The sequence below is a fragment of the Aulonocara sp. 'chitande type north' Nkhata Bay genome, linkage group LG8 (assembly GCF_057382095.1).
Source record: "Aulonocara sp. 'chitande type north' Nkhata Bay isolate Kocher_YH1m ecotype deep benthic linkage group LG8, A_spYH_male_GT1.1, whole genome shotgun sequence".
Classification (NCBI taxonomy): domain Eukaryota; kingdom Metazoa; phylum Chordata; class Actinopteri; order Cichliformes; family Cichlidae; genus Aulonocara; species Aulonocara sp. 'chitande type north' Nkhata Bay.
The window spans coordinates 11,630,757-11,647,797 of NC_141351.1; the positions used below are offsets into that span (position 1 = coordinate 11,630,757).

The 17,041-nt window shown below is 39.3% G+C and overlaps 1 protein-coding gene across 1 annotated transcript; it reads right to left on the minus strand.

The window, feature by feature from the left end:
- Positions 1 to 448: 448 nt before the first annotated feature.
- cmn (calymmin) lies at positions 449 to 16,297 on the minus strand. The gene is made up of 39 exons (XM_086304767.1): positions 16,231 to 16,297; positions 12,194 to 12,244; positions 12,040 to 12,093; positions 11,894 to 11,953; positions 11,609 to 11,656; positions 11,484 to 11,528; positions 11,351 to 11,401; positions 11,131 to 11,166; positions 10,341 to 10,382; positions 10,197 to 10,247; positions 10,043 to 10,102; positions 9,881 to 9,964; positions 9,726 to 9,806; positions 9,578 to 9,628; positions 9,424 to 9,471; positions 8,770 to 8,811; positions 8,618 to 8,659; positions 8,232 to 8,279; positions 8,075 to 8,137; positions 7,912 to 7,962; positions 7,740 to 7,817; positions 7,552 to 7,608; positions 6,866 to 7,298; positions 5,251 to 5,300; positions 4,856 to 4,909; positions 4,566 to 4,610; positions 4,088 to 4,141; positions 3,876 to 3,932; positions 3,624 to 3,668; positions 3,496 to 3,534; positions 2,735 to 2,806; positions 2,594 to 2,650; positions 2,134 to 2,196; positions 1,947 to 2,009; positions 1,146 to 1,211; positions 986 to 1,057; positions 840 to 887; positions 690 to 746; positions 449 to 585 (listed from the first exon to the last, which is right to left on the minus strand). Exons 1-39 carry the CDS (start codon positions 16,295 to 16,297, stop codon positions 449 to 451), a joined length of 2,622 nt encoding a protein of 873 aa, XP_086160893.1.
- Positions 16,298 to 17,041: the final 744 nt, after the last annotated feature.

Below are 17,041 nucleotides of genomic sequence, written 5' to 3' on the forward strand. Positions count from 1 at the left end.
CTGTGCAGAAGTGTCTAAAGCCTTCAGGCCTTACCTTGTGGCTGAAAATGCAGTTTGAGATGCTGCTGGATGTGTATCTGACGCGGCAGGTCATCGGGTTGCTCGGACACCTGAGTCGTACCCTCTGATTCTGCAGCGGGTGCTGAGTCGAGCGTGAGGCCGGCTGTCCCTTCTAGATCGGGGAAGTGCCGAACATCACCGGGCATCGCGTCAGCTGTGAATGAAGACTCTGCAGGGAGACGCGAGTGGACAGACGAATAGGCCGGGCTTGGGGTGGGGGCTGCAGGAAACACAGCAATTATGAGACAGTGCCATAAAAGGGGGGGGGGGCAGAAAAGATGCATGAAAACAATATATAAATGTAAACCTAAATATCAGTATTATTATTTATTTTTATTACCTTGTGGTTGCACTCGGCCATTTATGTAGCCCAGGTTTTCTGAAATTGTCAGATGAACAGTGACGTGAGCAGAGTGAAGCCACAGCAGATACCAATGCAGAATAAGCTTTTATGCCCACCGTATCCATCAATGAATCTCCCCACGCCTTCAGCTGCAGGCCCTGGAGTGGGCAGCTCTCCTTTCACTGTGAGTAAAAAAGAAAAGAAAGAGAAGATGAATGAAGCAGGTGATGTTGGGGTCCATATGTTCTGTGAATCTCTCAGAGATCAAATCCTTTTTCTGACGCACCGTAGGATTTTCTAGCTGAATTGGACTCAAGCGGCTGGGGCTCATAAGTTAAACCTGCTGCACCTGTTTAAGCCAAAATGAAGATAAATTATTTGTACACTTCAAGCCTGACTGGTCGGGTAATTAATGACAAGTTATGACCAGTTTTACCTTCAGCTGCAGTTTCAAGAGGCTGTGACTGGTAAGCTCCCTGATTATCTGTTAAGAAATTATCACCAAATCATCAAGTTGATCTTATTTTAAACAGTTAAAACAGAAAGCAAAAGAAAAAAACACATAAAACAGATATTATGTACCATATTTCCCAGAAGATTTAGCTTCACCATCAAAACCAACAGCCTGTGGTAGATAGGGACCCTCAGCGCCACCTTAAACAAAGATGAAAACATGAAGGTGATAATTAAACCAGATAAAAGCTGACAGGTACATGGTGGCACCATGTTTGCTCAGTCTCACCATATTTTCCTTTCACATTATGTCCAAGCCCGAGTGGGTCAGGTTGATATTGTGACACAGCCAGACCTGAAAAGAAAAATCATAAAAAGTGAAATACAATAAAAGAACAAATGCATGGATGCTGTGTACGGTGGTTTCTCTCTGTGCACAGCCTGTCACCCTGTGGTTTTCACAGCTCTGGTTTATTTATTCTTTATTGTAGTCTGCATTTTTGTGGACTCATCATTGAGAGCTACATTTAGAAAACCACTGCTGCTTTCATGTCTAAGCTACAGTCAAACTTCAGCCCAGCTTAGCATAAAGATTTCAAACAGGGGGAACACCTACATTAAAAATACTGTATTATATATTATAATCCTTTTCATTCCTGTATTTTTCCGCTTGTGTTTTACAGGAAGGTTTCATAGGTTTGCACTTGTGTTTGAGAGAAGCCATTTACCTGCTCTCTCTTTAAGACCCCATTCCCTAAAACAACAAAAACTTTCTTCTGATTCGCTGACTTCTGCAAGCTTGCTGAGGGGCACCACCCAGTGTTTGTAAGCTGCACGAGCTCTATGATGTTGGCGTGCCGCGAGTATAGGAGATGACTGCGGTAAGAAAAGCGATGAGGTGATATGAGGTCATTTCAAAAGTAGAGGAAAATGTATCATTAGTATCATATGCAAATGAACACATTATGCCGTTTAGTTAGCTTTTAGTTAGCCATCTGTTTGGCAACTAAATTCACCTTAACGACAAGCCAATCAGCATTTTTAAAAGGCTTTTTTTAAAATTAATTTTATTTGTTTTAATCATATTTACCGGTAGATTTTGTTTCCAGGCCCAGTCCAGCTGGTTGAGCTTCATAAGGCAGCCTTCCATAACCTTCAGCAGAACACAAGAAACAGAAAAACAAAAATGGTTAGAGGATCGTGACTGAGGTTTAGATGTTTACCAGGTAATTCAAACTGAAGAGAACTTAGTGACTGTCATTACTCTCCATATTTACCAGCTGTATTTCCAGCGTTGCCAAGGCCAAGTAGTTGTCCACCATTGGGGAACCCTCCATATCCTGGCATAGATGGAAAGAAAACTTTTTAAAACGACCACAACCTTTTTACGGGAAGCCTTTTCACAGCTAAGTGTAAGTTTTGAATTTATTTTCCTCTCCCCTTGGGTTCCTGGTTCATTTCTGGATAGACTAGAGAGTGTTTCCTGTTGGATTAGAAGAATGATTAGCCAGTCTCCAGGTATAGGATCCATGTGTAAGTTGGCACTAACAGCACCAGTAAGTGTGTTGAATTTATATAATTCAGAGGATGTTCTGAATCGCAGGAATGATGAAGAGAAACTGGAGCCTGAGCTAAATTTCAAGTGTTTTTGCAGAAGGTCCAAATACTTACGAAATCAAATCCTAAAATCTGGTGAGTGTATGTTTTAAAGACTGCTTAAAAGAAATATGTTCTCACCATATTTTCCAAATGGCTTTCCGTCACCTGCAGCACCATAGGGGCTAAATCCATAACCTGGAAAAAATGGGACAAGTGTGGTTATACTTCCTCTTTGTTGAGCACAATTTCAGCCAAGCCACAGCACGGTGACAGACGTACCATATTTTCCTGCACGATTAATTCCCGTACCAACAGGCTGCCCAGAAAACTGCAGCCCACCGATGCCAATACCTGAATCAGAGCAAGCAGAACACGTGATCAGATGGGACATAAGTAATGAGAGACAAATACTGTTGAAGGTTGAAGGTTGTGCATTGCAGAAAGGCACAATGTTATTAGATGTGTGCTTTCTTTTTTCCCCCTTTCCCAGCACCCAGTTTCTGTCCACCAAGGGCAAATTCACTCATTCCTATAACAACAGGAAAAACTCTGCTGTTTATAGGTCTCTAAAATTTATTTATTTTTGTGGATTTTAAACAAAGATTAGTTGTATTTTGTTAAAATAAAATACATGTGAACATGTTAAGTTTTACTAGGCACCATATGTATTGCCTAATTTTCCATTTGGACCAAGACCTGCCGACTGATGCTCAAACTGACTCATCCCTGCACAAATGTATGAAAAATATTTCAATTTCAACCAAAGTTTTACTCCACGGGAGAAAGGAGACTTCTTCTCTGTCTGATATTCTGCTCACACGTGCTTAGATCAGTTTTTCCCATGGCGACATGGTCTTACCATCTACTCCAGCAGCAACCACTGGAGCTCCATTGTATGGAATCTGTCCTGTCCTACCTGTCCAATCAGCATCACTGGAATATATTTACCTTTTGTGTCATATTTACCTAATATACTTCACGATTATCTTATATTTAGCTATAACTATCTACCCACCCTTATCTATTACTCATTACCATACCTGATTTGCCATCAGGAACAGGCACAACTTGTCCAATGCCTGGAAACACAGGGAAATGTTGCCGTTTACACAAAAATTAACTTCTGCAAAACAACATTTCTCAACTAAATGTCATAAAATGCTCTTACTTGCATAGTCAGGCTGTAAACCTGCACCGTAGCCATTTGCATAACCTGCAGCAAAACATAAACTATGTTAGCTGTTAATATCCAACAATGGCAGTCAAAATATGGCCCAACAGTTCCAGAGAGAAACAGCAATTTCAGTAAAATTACAATGGCAGATTTTTAAAGATGCAAACTTCCTTACGCCTAACTACTCATCATCTTACACACTGATACAATGCACTAAATCTAACGCGTTTCCATTTAAAAGTTCACCTCCAAAAGTATGTCCGTTCCTATATTCACCTCCAAGGTAGCCTCCTCGTCCAAAACCTGAGTGAATACAGGAAAAATATCCTCACTTCAGCTGAGAACAAAACCCCCCCAAAACAAATACTCCAAATCCTACACAAATCAGATTGTACTTTAAAAATTACATCAAAATTTTTCTGTTTGTGATCAAGACATTTACTGCTAGCAAATATTACCTGCTCCGTATCCCTTGCCAAGTCCAGGGAACATTTGGCTTCCTGCAATAAAACCTTTTGGAAAAAGAAAATTCAAATTGTGTGTGTGTGTGTGTGTGTGTGTGTGTGTGTGTGTGTGTGTGTGTGTGTGTGTGTGTGTGTGTGTGTGTGTGTGTGTGTGTGTGTGTGTACGCCAAGGAAGAAAACACATTCATGTAAATGAGGAATTATAAAATAAACGCCTTGAAAATAAAGCTACGATTCCTGACATTGTTTTGTGAAACTAAAAACTAAGATCACTGTTAACAGATTTAACCTGTTAAAGCCTGACCCATGCAATAATTGTCAAAAAATGTTGACAGTTAAATTTCCTTTTTGAGCATCTGCTCCTGCTTCATAACCTCAAAGCAACTTCAAGAAATCAATATGAACAACAAGCAAAAATAATGCTATACCTGTGCAAAATGGTCTTATTATTATTATATATTATTAGACATACCTTTGGTGTTTGTGCCCATAGATGCTCCAGCACCTGTGTTATAATCTGAAATGACATCAGAAACCAAAGTTAAGACTTGTTTTCACTCCCTTTAATATTTTGACTTTTTTATTTATGAGTGAAGAGGTTGCTGTAACTATTTAATTTCCTTTTGCCATACGTTTCACATGGAGAAACAGTGGAAATTTTAGCAAACATTTTAGCAAACAGAGAGCTTTAGAGCTTTAAATATAGTGCATGATAATCATATTAAGACACACTGGTACTATAGTAAGAGACTCTCAGTTTACCAGGTCTAGGGATTTTCATCCATTGCCCATTTGGTACTCCTGATGGTCCACAGTCTGTAACAGCATGTAGTATCATAAGCACAACAACCACCACACATATATGAACTTTAGACTTGAGGAATCTACCAAACAGGCAGACTTTGTGTTCGTAAAAGAGGATCAGTAGTAACACCAGCAGCTTAAATGACTGCTAAATGTAATCACGTTGGTGATTATTATTATTATTGATCAGTAACTGATTATGTTATTATTATTATTATTATTACAGTTTACTGATTATTAAACACTGATGTCTTTCAGTGCCTCATTGAACCTCTAACATGAGGAATTAAGGCAGTTCTGACAGAGCTGGAAGCTTTCTTTTTGTTACTCAAAGAAAAGAGAGAAATGTTTACCATGTTTGGTTGGTTTAGCTCCTTGACCCTTGGAGACTGAAGCTCTTCCACTCTCTGAAAAAAGGAAACCAAAAGGTCAGGGTGTGATTGGCATTGCTCCATCTACAGTCGCTCTTTCAGGTGTTGCGGCATCAACAGTTAGCAGTGGAAAAAAAAAATCAGATTAGTGGGTTAAACTTGCAATTCAACTCATGCACTGAATATGCTGTAATTAAATTCGTAACAAAAGTTAAAATGTCACAAAACACCCTTTAATCTAAATGACATATTTTATATTGGTGAACTTTTCAGTCATGTACTTCCAAACAATAAAAGCATATAATTGTATATTTGTATATGTATATTTGCTCCTGTAGCTGTACAGCTAGTTAAAATTAGCTTAGCATAAAGTCCAGAAATATAGCCTAACAGCTAATCAAAGGAACTAAAACCCACTAATCCTCACCAGCATGTCACACCTCAGCAGAAAGCTTTCAGTTGTAGCAAAACAGGTTTTTATTAAAAGTTGAATTAGGCGCAAATTTCCCAAAACATTACTTTAAAACCATTAGATATCAATTTTTAGGTGAGGGGTTTGGCATTAAAAAGAGGAAAAAGTCCAAACAAAAAGGTTGGTAATTTTTTGAAGTCAGCATTGAAGAAAACATGCAACACGACAACAATCATTTTTGAAACAGAACCAGGTCCAGCAGCAACGATTCACTCTCAAACAAACGACTGGCATTTGTGTGTTTGTCACCTTGAGGGGTCTGGATGGTCTGTAAATGTTCATTGAGCCTAGTTTGAATTCAACTACTAACATGGTACAGAGTGAACAGTGCGGTCAACCCTGTGAGATCATAACAGCTATGATATCATCAGAATACTGAGAGTTAGGAAAAAACACAGCATTCATTAAACATCTACGCATGCATTCCACGTCTAGTAATCACACCCACTTAGTTTGAGACTTAGTTTACCCGTTGCCCCAGTTTCCCCTGCAGGGTGACCTTTGACCCCGGGGTTATCAATCTCTGCCTCAGCCTCATGTTTGATGTTGGCTTCTTCTGGTGCGACTTCAGGCACAACAACAGTCGCTGTTTCCCGAGCGGCGGCGGTGGTTTCTGTAATTTGAGCTGCCTCTGTTTCGGGAACAGCTTTGGTGCTTTCAGGGGCAGCGTTCCCCTCACCGGTGCTGTCTACCCCCAAAATAACCTCTGCCTCTGCAGCTTTTTGCTCAGGCACAGCACTCCCAGTCATATAACCTAGAGGTCATAAATGTCATCAGCATTTATGCAGATTAATTGACTAAACCTGCGACAATGAGCTTATCGTTTGTAGTGTAGAAAATGTCGAAAATCTATGTTTTTGTGCATCCACAGTGTGTGTAAACTAATGCAAACCAAACTAAATTATAAAAACTTTTTGTTACTCAGTTTTGTTAACCATAATGAAACTTCCAGTTCCATGAAAAAGGTCACTTGCAGTTCCAGTAATAACAGCGATAGCTTTGATAAGATTTCCCCTGAAGTTAAAGTACTACATTTAAACATCTTCTTTTCTCTCTCTCATTAGGGTCACCACAGCGATATGTAATATGACATATTGGTGCTAGCATTAACCCTGGTAATGGTACTTGCCTTCTGGATAGATAGCTGCTGGGCCTGGTGCTGGTTTACTCTGGGAAACCCCCTGTGGAGGTCTGGCTATGGGGACCTTCTCTCCCTTGATCTGTGGACCTGTGGTTGAAGACTTTGAGTGTTTGGCAGGAAGTGCTGGGGCTGGTTCTGGTGGAACCTGAAGGACCAGCGGTGTCTGCTTGTAGTTTTTTTCTTGTGGCAAAGGGGAAACAAGCTTTTGGTATTTCTCTTTTGACACCTCAGCATGGACACCACCTGTCGGGGAAAAAGGCACTGCGCCACGAGTTATTGCTTGTCGGAGGGAAAGGCCCTCCAGCGGTGCTACACTTGGCTGCTCAGGAGAAAGAACTCCACCTTTGAGGCTCTTTCCACTAAATTCACCTGCACCCTTTCCATCTTGGCCTTTTGTATTCGGCAGCATGTTGTAACCTTAAAAAAAAACAAAAAAATTTAAAACCCTAACAGTCAGATGAGCCCCAGTGATCAAACACTTGGCGACAGTGGGAAGGAAAAACTCCCTTTTAACAGGAAGAAACCTCCAAGACCATAAATTAAAATGTACAAATGTTCAAATGTACACACCCAGCATTTGTCTGCTTAAGTTTACAGAAGCATTTTTGTAGTGCTATCTAATGATATGGGATCTCAACCTTGCACCGAACACATGCATAGGAGCATTTACCTGCATTGGCTGCTTTAGGCAACTGCCCTTTAGTTACACCAGCAGGACCACCATATCCTGTTTAAACAGTGCAGACATTAGAAACACATGAGGGGCCATCAACAGATGCAAAAAGAAAAAAACAATTGATTGTCCACAACTCAGTTGTTTGGTTCCCAAATGCTGTATGTGTTCTGCAGAATTCGTACCACTGTCGAGTGTTTTCACGCCTTCACTTGGTGCTCCAAGTCCTTTAGTAGTTTTCTGAGGTTTTGACCCTCCGTACCCTGTAGACGGCATCAGAATCAGAACAGCATTGAAGCTTGGGCCTAGCTGCTGGAGTTTCAAGTATGAATTTGCCATCTCATAACTCAAACTTACCGTACGGGTTTCCTCTGTATCCACCCAATGCACCATTTCTAACTCCGTGACCTAGTGCGGAATTGAATAATAATTTCTCGAGGCGGATTTTTATGTTTAAAAATGACAATTTTGACGTGAATAGAAATTAGCAAATGATAAACAATAAAGAGTAGCTTGTCACCATTGGGTTTGGCTGTGTATCCTTTGAGTGCATTAACTCCAGGCCCTGCCGCAGCTCCATAACCTTAGTCAAACATGAGGTTATATAAATACACCAATGGCATTAAACCAGAAACATTTACTATAGAGCACCAGAACAGAAAATAGTAATTGGTTACCACTGGGTTTGGGTCCATATCCATTGGCAGCAGGTCCTTTCCCATAACCTTGAGATCAAAAAACTCCTTAAAGAAACTTCAAAACTTAATTTAACCTTGTAAAGCCTGAAACAGGAAATGACTGCCAGGCAATTAAACGTTTTTGAAACTGGGATGTTTACTGAACATTCTGACAAGTTGAAAGTAAAGAAAAGAAACTATATGAGTTTTAATCTTTATGATTTTAAGTAAATCTGACATTTTTGTGTAATTTATTCAGGTTTTTCAGGGTAAAATAATCACAGATTTTTCAGACGCAACAAAAACCCATGTGTAAGGTATGATATACTTATCCTTACAGAGTTAACCACATTTATTTTGTGATGTGCGTACAACACAAGTATTACCTGGTGGTGGTCTTACTGCACCTCCTCTGTAGCCTCCATATCCTGTCAAATGTTCATAAAAGGAATATTAGTAATGTTCAAATCGATATTCAAGATGTGCATCGACGTTTTGAATCGTAAATTGAAATCTGAAAAAGAAGGAATGGTCTCACCGTTGGGTTTGGCACCATACCCGTATGGAACATTTCCGAAGACTAAAGAAATACACAGGAGAAAAATGACAGTTGTTCTGAAACACTATCCATGTTTCACTCATAGATCCTTTCATTCAAGTTAAAGCTAAAGATTTTTTTTTTTGCACCTGGATCAAAATAGTCAGAAACCAATCCCCCTCTCAATAAAGTATTTGGGAAATATGGGGTGGGTAATTTCACATTTTTGATTTGGCAGAAAAAGAGATTAGTACTCCCTGCAAACCAGGGGCCTTCTTTTTGTTAGACGAATGTGTAAACCACTACACAATGCCAGCCTATGCACACATGAGTGTAAAAAAACATAATATTTGAGGAAGAATAGCATCGTTGGCAATTGATAGCTTGATGCTAATGGCATGGAAAAGTTTTCTACCCTGTTTGAAAATCCTGTTGTTGTTTAGCATAAGTCACCTTTAAGAATAAAGCTTGATACTTATCTTGACACTGACTTAGGTTGAAATATAACATTTTATTGTGGATGCACAGTTACCTGGCTTTGCAGACTTGGGAGCTCCACCATTCTGGGATCCATAACCTTAATAGTTTCACAAGCAGAAATTCAATATTTAACTTCCATGTGGCAATAATATTTATTTGTCCATGTTAACCTACCATTTGACATGGCTCCATTGCTGAAAGGTGCTCTGGCCCCAGCATAACCTTTACAATGATGAATAACAATGATGAATAATGAATAATGAATTTTATTTTATAGCTTTTGATTTATACACCAATTATACACCAATATTCACTCTGTGATCTTTACCGTTGGGTTTTGCTCCTTGTCCATTGGAAGCACCAGCTGCTGCACCATAGCCTACAGTTTCAACATTGCAACATGAGTTCATTTATGTTGAGTGTATAGATGAAGACATAAAGTTGAAAAGCAGAGAAGCATGTTGTTATTGTCCTACCTGGCTTCGGTCCCTTCATCCACCCATTCCCATACCGATGCCCCAGACCCAAACCAGCACTGCCATAACCAACATTGTAACCTAAAAACACAGATAACCAGTACATTAGCCAAACACACCTGTAGGACTGAGCGTGTGACATCTATATGACTCACCTGCCATGGGCTGAGCTCCATAACCTTTATAACTTCCAGCAAACTGAGGCATTCCCAGACCTTTGAAGTCTCCCTTACCCGGTCCTTTATTCATGTAGATATACCAATGTTACATCACCGTTTTCACCTTTGTGGACAACAAAGCAACTGAAGTTGCATTACCTGCCCCATAAGGTGGTCGGCCATATCCTTTCATAGGTTTACTTCCAGCTCCTCCTTGGCCTGTTAAATATTTTGAGTATTTAACATATATGTGTGCTTTTAAAAGTCAAAGAGTCCAGCTGCCTGCTCCCAAATGACCCATTTACTTTCTTACCATTTGGTCGTGTCCCATAGCCAGTCAATGGACCAGCTACAGCTCCTTGACCTAAAGAGTGATGATAATATACAAAATTGTAAAACTATTTAATTTCCTTTTTTTAATCTTCATGCATTGAACTTCATGTTTTGCAAAGAATACCTTTGGTGTTAGGCACATTTCCAGTAGAACCAGCACCATAACCTGCAACAGATGTGAGGTTCTTAATTTAATTAACACCTTAATCATGACCCCTCCCAGTTTTAAAACATTGTTATGTTTTTATAATTCGCAACCAGGTTCTTCACTAACACCAAATACACACCAAAAACACTAACCACCGATAAAAACATAAAGAAAATATAGTTATGTTAAAAAAGAAAAATTCACATGATTCTGTACAGTCCTGAAAAACTAAAAACACCCTTTCTGCAGGTTCTGCAGCAAATGTGAGCAGCACTCTAAAACATTTTGACAGTTTGTTGCTCTGGAGCATTCATGTGTGTGTAGACACAACTCAACATCTTCCTGTTCCACCAAATTCACCTCAAAATGAGATCATGCAATGCTCAGAGAATCTGCAGAAAACCCAAGAGCTGCTTGTCAGACTCTGCATCTCTCAGTTAGCATGTTCGATTTTGAAGTTCATGACGTGATGATGATTTAGATTTTGATCCCAGGGACACCAACCAATCTGCAACAGCATGGTCCATACCCCAACCCGATTGAAATGCTCTCATAAGATCTTAAGAGAGCTTTGAATAAACACAAATACCCTCAAATCTCAAAGAACAAAAGTGACATAAGGAGGACCAAAATTCCTCCACAAAGATGTGAGAGACTTCATAGAGTTTATAGCTGCTAGAGGCAGTTCTACAAACTACTGAATCATGGGGTGTTCTGAGTTTTGAGGACTGTGAAGTGAGAGTCCTTTTTCATATAACTGTCTTACCATTGCCTTTTGTTCCATGTGCAGCAGCTGCATTACCTACAAATTAGCAACACAACAGATTCAGAAACCTTTTTAGTCCCAGTATCATCATCTTGCTCGTTATTCTGCCACATAGCCACCACAAGAAGGCTTTAATAATCAAGACAATAGCATAAATGGAAACTATGCTAGTTTTATTAAAGTAGAGCAGTGCTGTTGTATTGGTTTACATGTTCGTTACCATTGCCTTTAGGTCCTTGCCATCCATATCTGCCATCCTGAGCGCCATTACCTGCAAAAAGAACAAAGTTAAAATCGAATGTGATTTAGTGTAGATGTGTGAGGCCTTAGTTATAAAACATGTGTTATAGCACCTTTAGTTTGTTGTCTATTGGTGGGACTGGCTTTAACAGGATATCCTGCAACAAAAAAATTCACACAGTGATTTTTATCGTGCCATTGATCATTAAGTGGATTTTAAAAATGGAGAAATGTCTACCATTGGAGTTATCTCCATTTTGGTGGGATAAAACTGCAGGATATCCCCCTGAATTAGAAACACAGTGCCAACAGAGATCCAATGTTAGAACAAATGACTGATTCTGAGATGTAACATAACCACTGAATGTGCTTCAGTACCGGCATCAGAGAAAAATCTGTTGTAGGAATATGAGTAACCATCAGCAGAAAGATTTGGTAAATGTACACAGTAGGTGTATGGACACAGATTTACTGTTTGTATCTGTAACCTCAGTAACAGCAATGAAACTGTGTTATCACTGACCGACTCCTTTTGTAGGATAGCCAGCATATCCAGTTCTTGGCCCCATTGCCCGGCCCACACCTTACAAAAAGAGTAAAGAGGACATAAATCTCAAAATCAGGCAAACAGTTCACTTCATGGTTTTTGAATCTGTGAAGATAATTTACGTTTTGATGGCATCAGCACTGCTCCTACACCTCCACCATTCTGCGGTGTCCTTCCTAGAAATAAAAAGTGTGAGCCGGTGAACAAAAGCTTGTGACTTACATGGACATAATGCAACAAAGGTGACACAAAATGGACAGGATGTGATGGACTCACCGTTAGGCTGTGGAAGTTGTCCATTATGTACTCCAGCCACAGCACCGTAACCTTAAACACAAGACGCTGAGTGTAAGACTACCAGTTTAATAATAGTAAGAAAAACATTTGGATTAGCAAAAATATCCTCTGAACACACCAAATTTTAACCCACTAATACAAAGCATTGGTCTCAGCCATTTATTTTGCAATGTCGGACTCTGTAGTTTTCTCTGGTCCCCTCCCCAATCAGACCAGGAGTGACATGTTTAGTCGCATGTTCTCCTTAAATTGCTGGCTGTCTGAGTGGTGTCCCAGAAACGATGTGGGCTTCATAGATAATTGGCAAACCTTCTGGAGGAAACCTGGTCTTGGATGGAGCAGCTCTCATTTCTAGAAATATGGACAAATTTATTAAACCCCCCAAAATATGACTATCCAGAGTTGGGACCAGGAAGCAGAGTTGCAGTCTTACACGCCGCTCTGCAGCTTCTCTCCTCCTGCTACCCCCCCAAAAACCCATCTCCATAGAGACTGTGTCAGCTCCCAAACAGACAAAAAACAAACTAAAAACCAGCAACAAACAACTTAAACATAAACAATTACAAAGAAAGAACAATACAGTATCCACATCTGAACCAAAGAGTAAAACAGTGAAATGTGGATTATTAAATATTAGCTCTCTCTCCTCCAAGTCTCTGTTAGTACATGACTTAATAATTGATCAACAAATCGATTTACTCTGCCTTACAGAAACCTGGTTGCAGCAGGATGATTATGTTAGTTTAAATGAATCAACACCCCCGAGTCATTCTAACTACCAGAAACCTCGAAGCCCAGGCCGAGGGGGTGGTGTGGCAGCAATTTTTCACACCAGCCTATTAATTAACGAAAGACCAAGACAGACTTTTAATTCATTTGAAAGCCTGATGCTTAGCATTGTCCACCCCAGCTGTAAAACTCAGAAATCAGTCTTACTTGTTATTATATATCGTCCACCTGGGCCTTACACAGAGTTTCTGTCTGATTTCTCAGACTTTATATCTGATTTAGTGCTCAGCTCAGATAATAAAATAATTATTGTGGGTGATTTTAACATCCATGTAGATGCTAAAATTGACAGCCTCAACATGGCATTTAATCTGTTATTAGACTCAATTGGCTTCTCTCAAAATGTAAAAGAACCCACCCACCACTTTAATCACACTCTAGATCTTGTTTTAACATACGGCATAGAAACTGAACATTTAACAGTGTTTCCTGAAAACCCTCTCCTGTCTGATCATTTCCTGATAACATTTACATTTACAATAATTGATTACTATTTGTCATCCTACAGCTCTTACCCACTATATTTTCTGCCAACATTTGAAGCTGAGTGTTTCTTCTTCACTCACTATGTGTTGATAGACCTCTCTCCGTTTAATCATTAGTTATTATTCATCTCTGGCTCCCAAACCAATCACAGCAGATGGCCCCGCCCCTCCCTGAGCCTGGTTCTGCTGGAGGTTTCTTCCTGTTAAAAGGGAGTTTTTCCTTCCCACTGTCGCCAGAGTGCTTGCTCATAGGGGGTCATATGATTGTTGGACTTTTCTCTGTATCTACTGTACAATATAAAGCGCCTTGAGGCGACTTTTGTTGTGATTTGGCGCTATATAAATAAAATTGAATTGAATTGAATATTTTGCATCCTTAAAGTGTTTCAGATAAAGTTAAGACTACAAATTCAGATGAAGGACACTCCAATTAAAACAAAATAAAACCAGTTTCCATCTTTCATCACTATCATGGTCACCGCGTTGATGATAACTTAAAGAAAGGAATCGAAAACATCACAGAAGATATCTGGCAATGGTGTTATATAAAACAAACATAACTCTGACAAGTGAAGCGGTTAGACAATACATTTTTACCCTGTTATATAATCGGTAAAATCATCTTGGAGTCTATGTAATGTAAGCAACATTAAGAAATTAGTATTTTCCATGTTTTTAAAGAGCGGGTTGTTTTTCCACGCATGACAGATTTTAATTTTTATGACCCTGATGAAGGCCACAAGCCCAAACGCATTGGTCAGTTAATAAAGTTGTTCCTCTTTATTAACTTGCCAGCGCATTTTCGGCTAAGTGTTGCTGGAGTTCCTGCGTTGTAAGTGCCAGAAATCTTTGCTGCAGATTTTAATTTTTAATCAGATCATTTTTCATTTGCTTCAGAAAAGTTCACATTATTCAGTTACATTAGATGTTTTAGTGTTTATAGTAAAAATGTGTAATTCCACTTAGATGCTGTTAGTTAAAAGTATTTTTATGCTTTTAGTTGCTTTTGTTCACATATTAAATTAGCGTCCTCCTTTAATTTGCGTATAAGGATCCAAAATAACAACAAAAATGTTTAGATGTCTTTCCTTGTTCACTTTTATTTGATTTGCAGTTTAGCCCCTCTACAAAAGAACGGAGAACCGACTGTGTCAGAGGTAAAACTATTCTCTTACTTTCTCACAGAGGGATGTTAAATTTAGACCGCTGCTGCCACAGCAGCTTTGATTTCACAAACCGAGTCTGCGAGTAAAGACAAAACTAAATACAGAGCTCCCTCACATCATCACAAGGATACTTGGTAGAGGGTCGACCAGACGAAAGAGATTTACGGCTCATCTTGCTCAGATTTTGGTTTAACACGATTGTTAGAAATTTGGCAGGCAAGCCCGACTAACATAACCGACTTTATGTTATTTCAGGACTCCTCGGAGTCCGGATAACTTGATTCCTGAGGTTTTTGGGAGTGTAGCCAGGATATTTTGAGAGTCTTGCAGAAAACATAACCACATGTACACTTTTATTTATTCTAAAAGAATTGAAAAAATGTCTTTCCTGCATTTCCTTCTCACATCGTTAAAGGAAATCTTAAATTCTCTAACTGATTTTGCATTAAATTGAAGCACATGGCATGGTTTCACTGTCATTTTGAATCCAGCCCTCAAAGGGTTGATGTTTATACAATACAATACAACTTTATTTATATAGCACATTTAAAGACCACAGGTACACCAAAGTGCTTCTCAATAATACAATAATATGAAATAAAATTAAAATGACATAAGGACGTGATAACAAAGTGCAAAATACATTACCAGATAACACAGAGCACTTTAATCTGCAACGCTAAGTTAAATAAATAAGTTAACAAACGTAATTTAAAGGATTGAATAAATTCAGACATGCGAATATCAACTGGAAGCTTATTCCGGTAATACAATAATATAGGTTAAAATTACATATAGGTTCAATTGCAAAGTACAAAGAATATGGTTTCCACTGACCATGGAAACAAACTACACAGTGTATGTAAATAAAGACTTTTAACATGGATGTTTCATTCATTAAGGTGTTCAGTCTATGTTTTACTCATGCAGAGACACGGCAGTTAAGGAACAGATACAGTTACAGGTACGGTTCATCTATAGCAACAGAGCGAGTGCATTTTCCAGTATTGTTCTAAGAGCTGCAGTTTCCTGTTGGTGAAAGGAGACTTGTCTTAAAGCTTTACTGCCATGTCATTGACTGCAATGCCAAATTCTAGATTTAGGAAGAAGTAATTTAATTAAACCAAAATTAGGAATAAATATTCTGATTGTCAGGTTTTTACTTTCAAACTAAATTTCCTTCTTTGATATCAGGAAATATGGACGTCAGGTGCAGGAAAGGAAATGATGGAATACAAACTGAGACATGTCGGATGTACAGACACAGAGCGGCTCCTCTGTGCCAGTTACATCATCCTTGGCCATATACCAGCTCATAACTCAATCCCAGTTTTCCTCACACTAAACTACACCCCTGGAAATTTTCCAGCGACTACACTTACTCTGGCTATTTCCTGCAGCCTATATTCATTTACATTTATCCTAACATGGTTTACCTGTAAAACAATTTGGTGACTGTATTTTGAATTGTTACAACTAACACATGGCAAAAACAGACACACACAAATAAATGTAAATCAAGCGTTAAACATCCAAACGAGATGTTATCAGATAATCTGCGCTTCAGCACACTCACCCCCTGTGTGTGCTGCCTGCACCAGCCAAAGGATCACTGCACTGTGAAGAAGAAGTTGTCCCATCATGCTGGACCTAAAAGACAATGTTTTTGAGACCCAGCGGGAGGATGAAGATGTTCCGAAGTGGGGAACCTAACCTGATTACGAGGGCCTAATATACACTCAGCTCTGAGGCGTCCCTCCTCTCACCAGCTCTGTTTGTGGTGGACCCTCCCCCACTTACTGGCAGATGCACCAGAGGTGTGCACACACTAACTGAATAATTGGCCTCTTAAAGTACATTAACACTTAACAGAGAGAAACAAAGAGAGGGAGATTACCAGATTGGACATTGACTGATGACCTGTGGAGGGTGCATTACACATACAGGCTGGGCCAGCTGATAGTTTGAAAACTATACGTATACACCATTTTTAAAAGTATAAAGTGAAAGAAAAGAATCAGAAATGATGTATGCAGGAAATTTGAGTAAAGAAACCCTCAGTTTCAGGACAGTGTCGTTTATTTAATACAAACTACACCAAAATGGAGAAGCAGTGTGTGAAAAACACTGAAAAAAGTACACTGGGAAACGTTTTTGCCTTCATTTGGTTCTTTTTCAGTTATTCTGATGTAGATTTGCTGCTGTAGTTTGGATTATTGTCCTGTTGCTGATCCAATATGAGCCAAGCTTTCAGGCTAATGGACACATTAAACTCTAGAGTACTTTGGTATAAAGAGGAGTTCATGGTTGACTCAGTGACGACAAGGTGCCCAAATCCTGTGGCTGCAAAACAAGCCCAAACCATCACCCCTCCATCACCGTGTCTG

Coding starts and splice junctions, on each gene's coding strand:
- cmn (XM_086304767.1), bottom strand. CDS start 16,297: ATGATGGGACAACTTCTTCTTCACAGTGCAGTGATCCTTTGGCTGGTG. Junction 11,529..11,608: donor AAATGGAGATAACTCCAATG/GTAGACATTTCT, acceptor TTTTTGTTGCAG/GATATCCTGTTAAAGCCAGT. Junction 10,383..11,130: donor ACATGGAACAAAAGGCAATG/GTAAGACAGTTA, acceptor CATCTGTTGCAG/GTTATGGTGCTGGTTCTACT.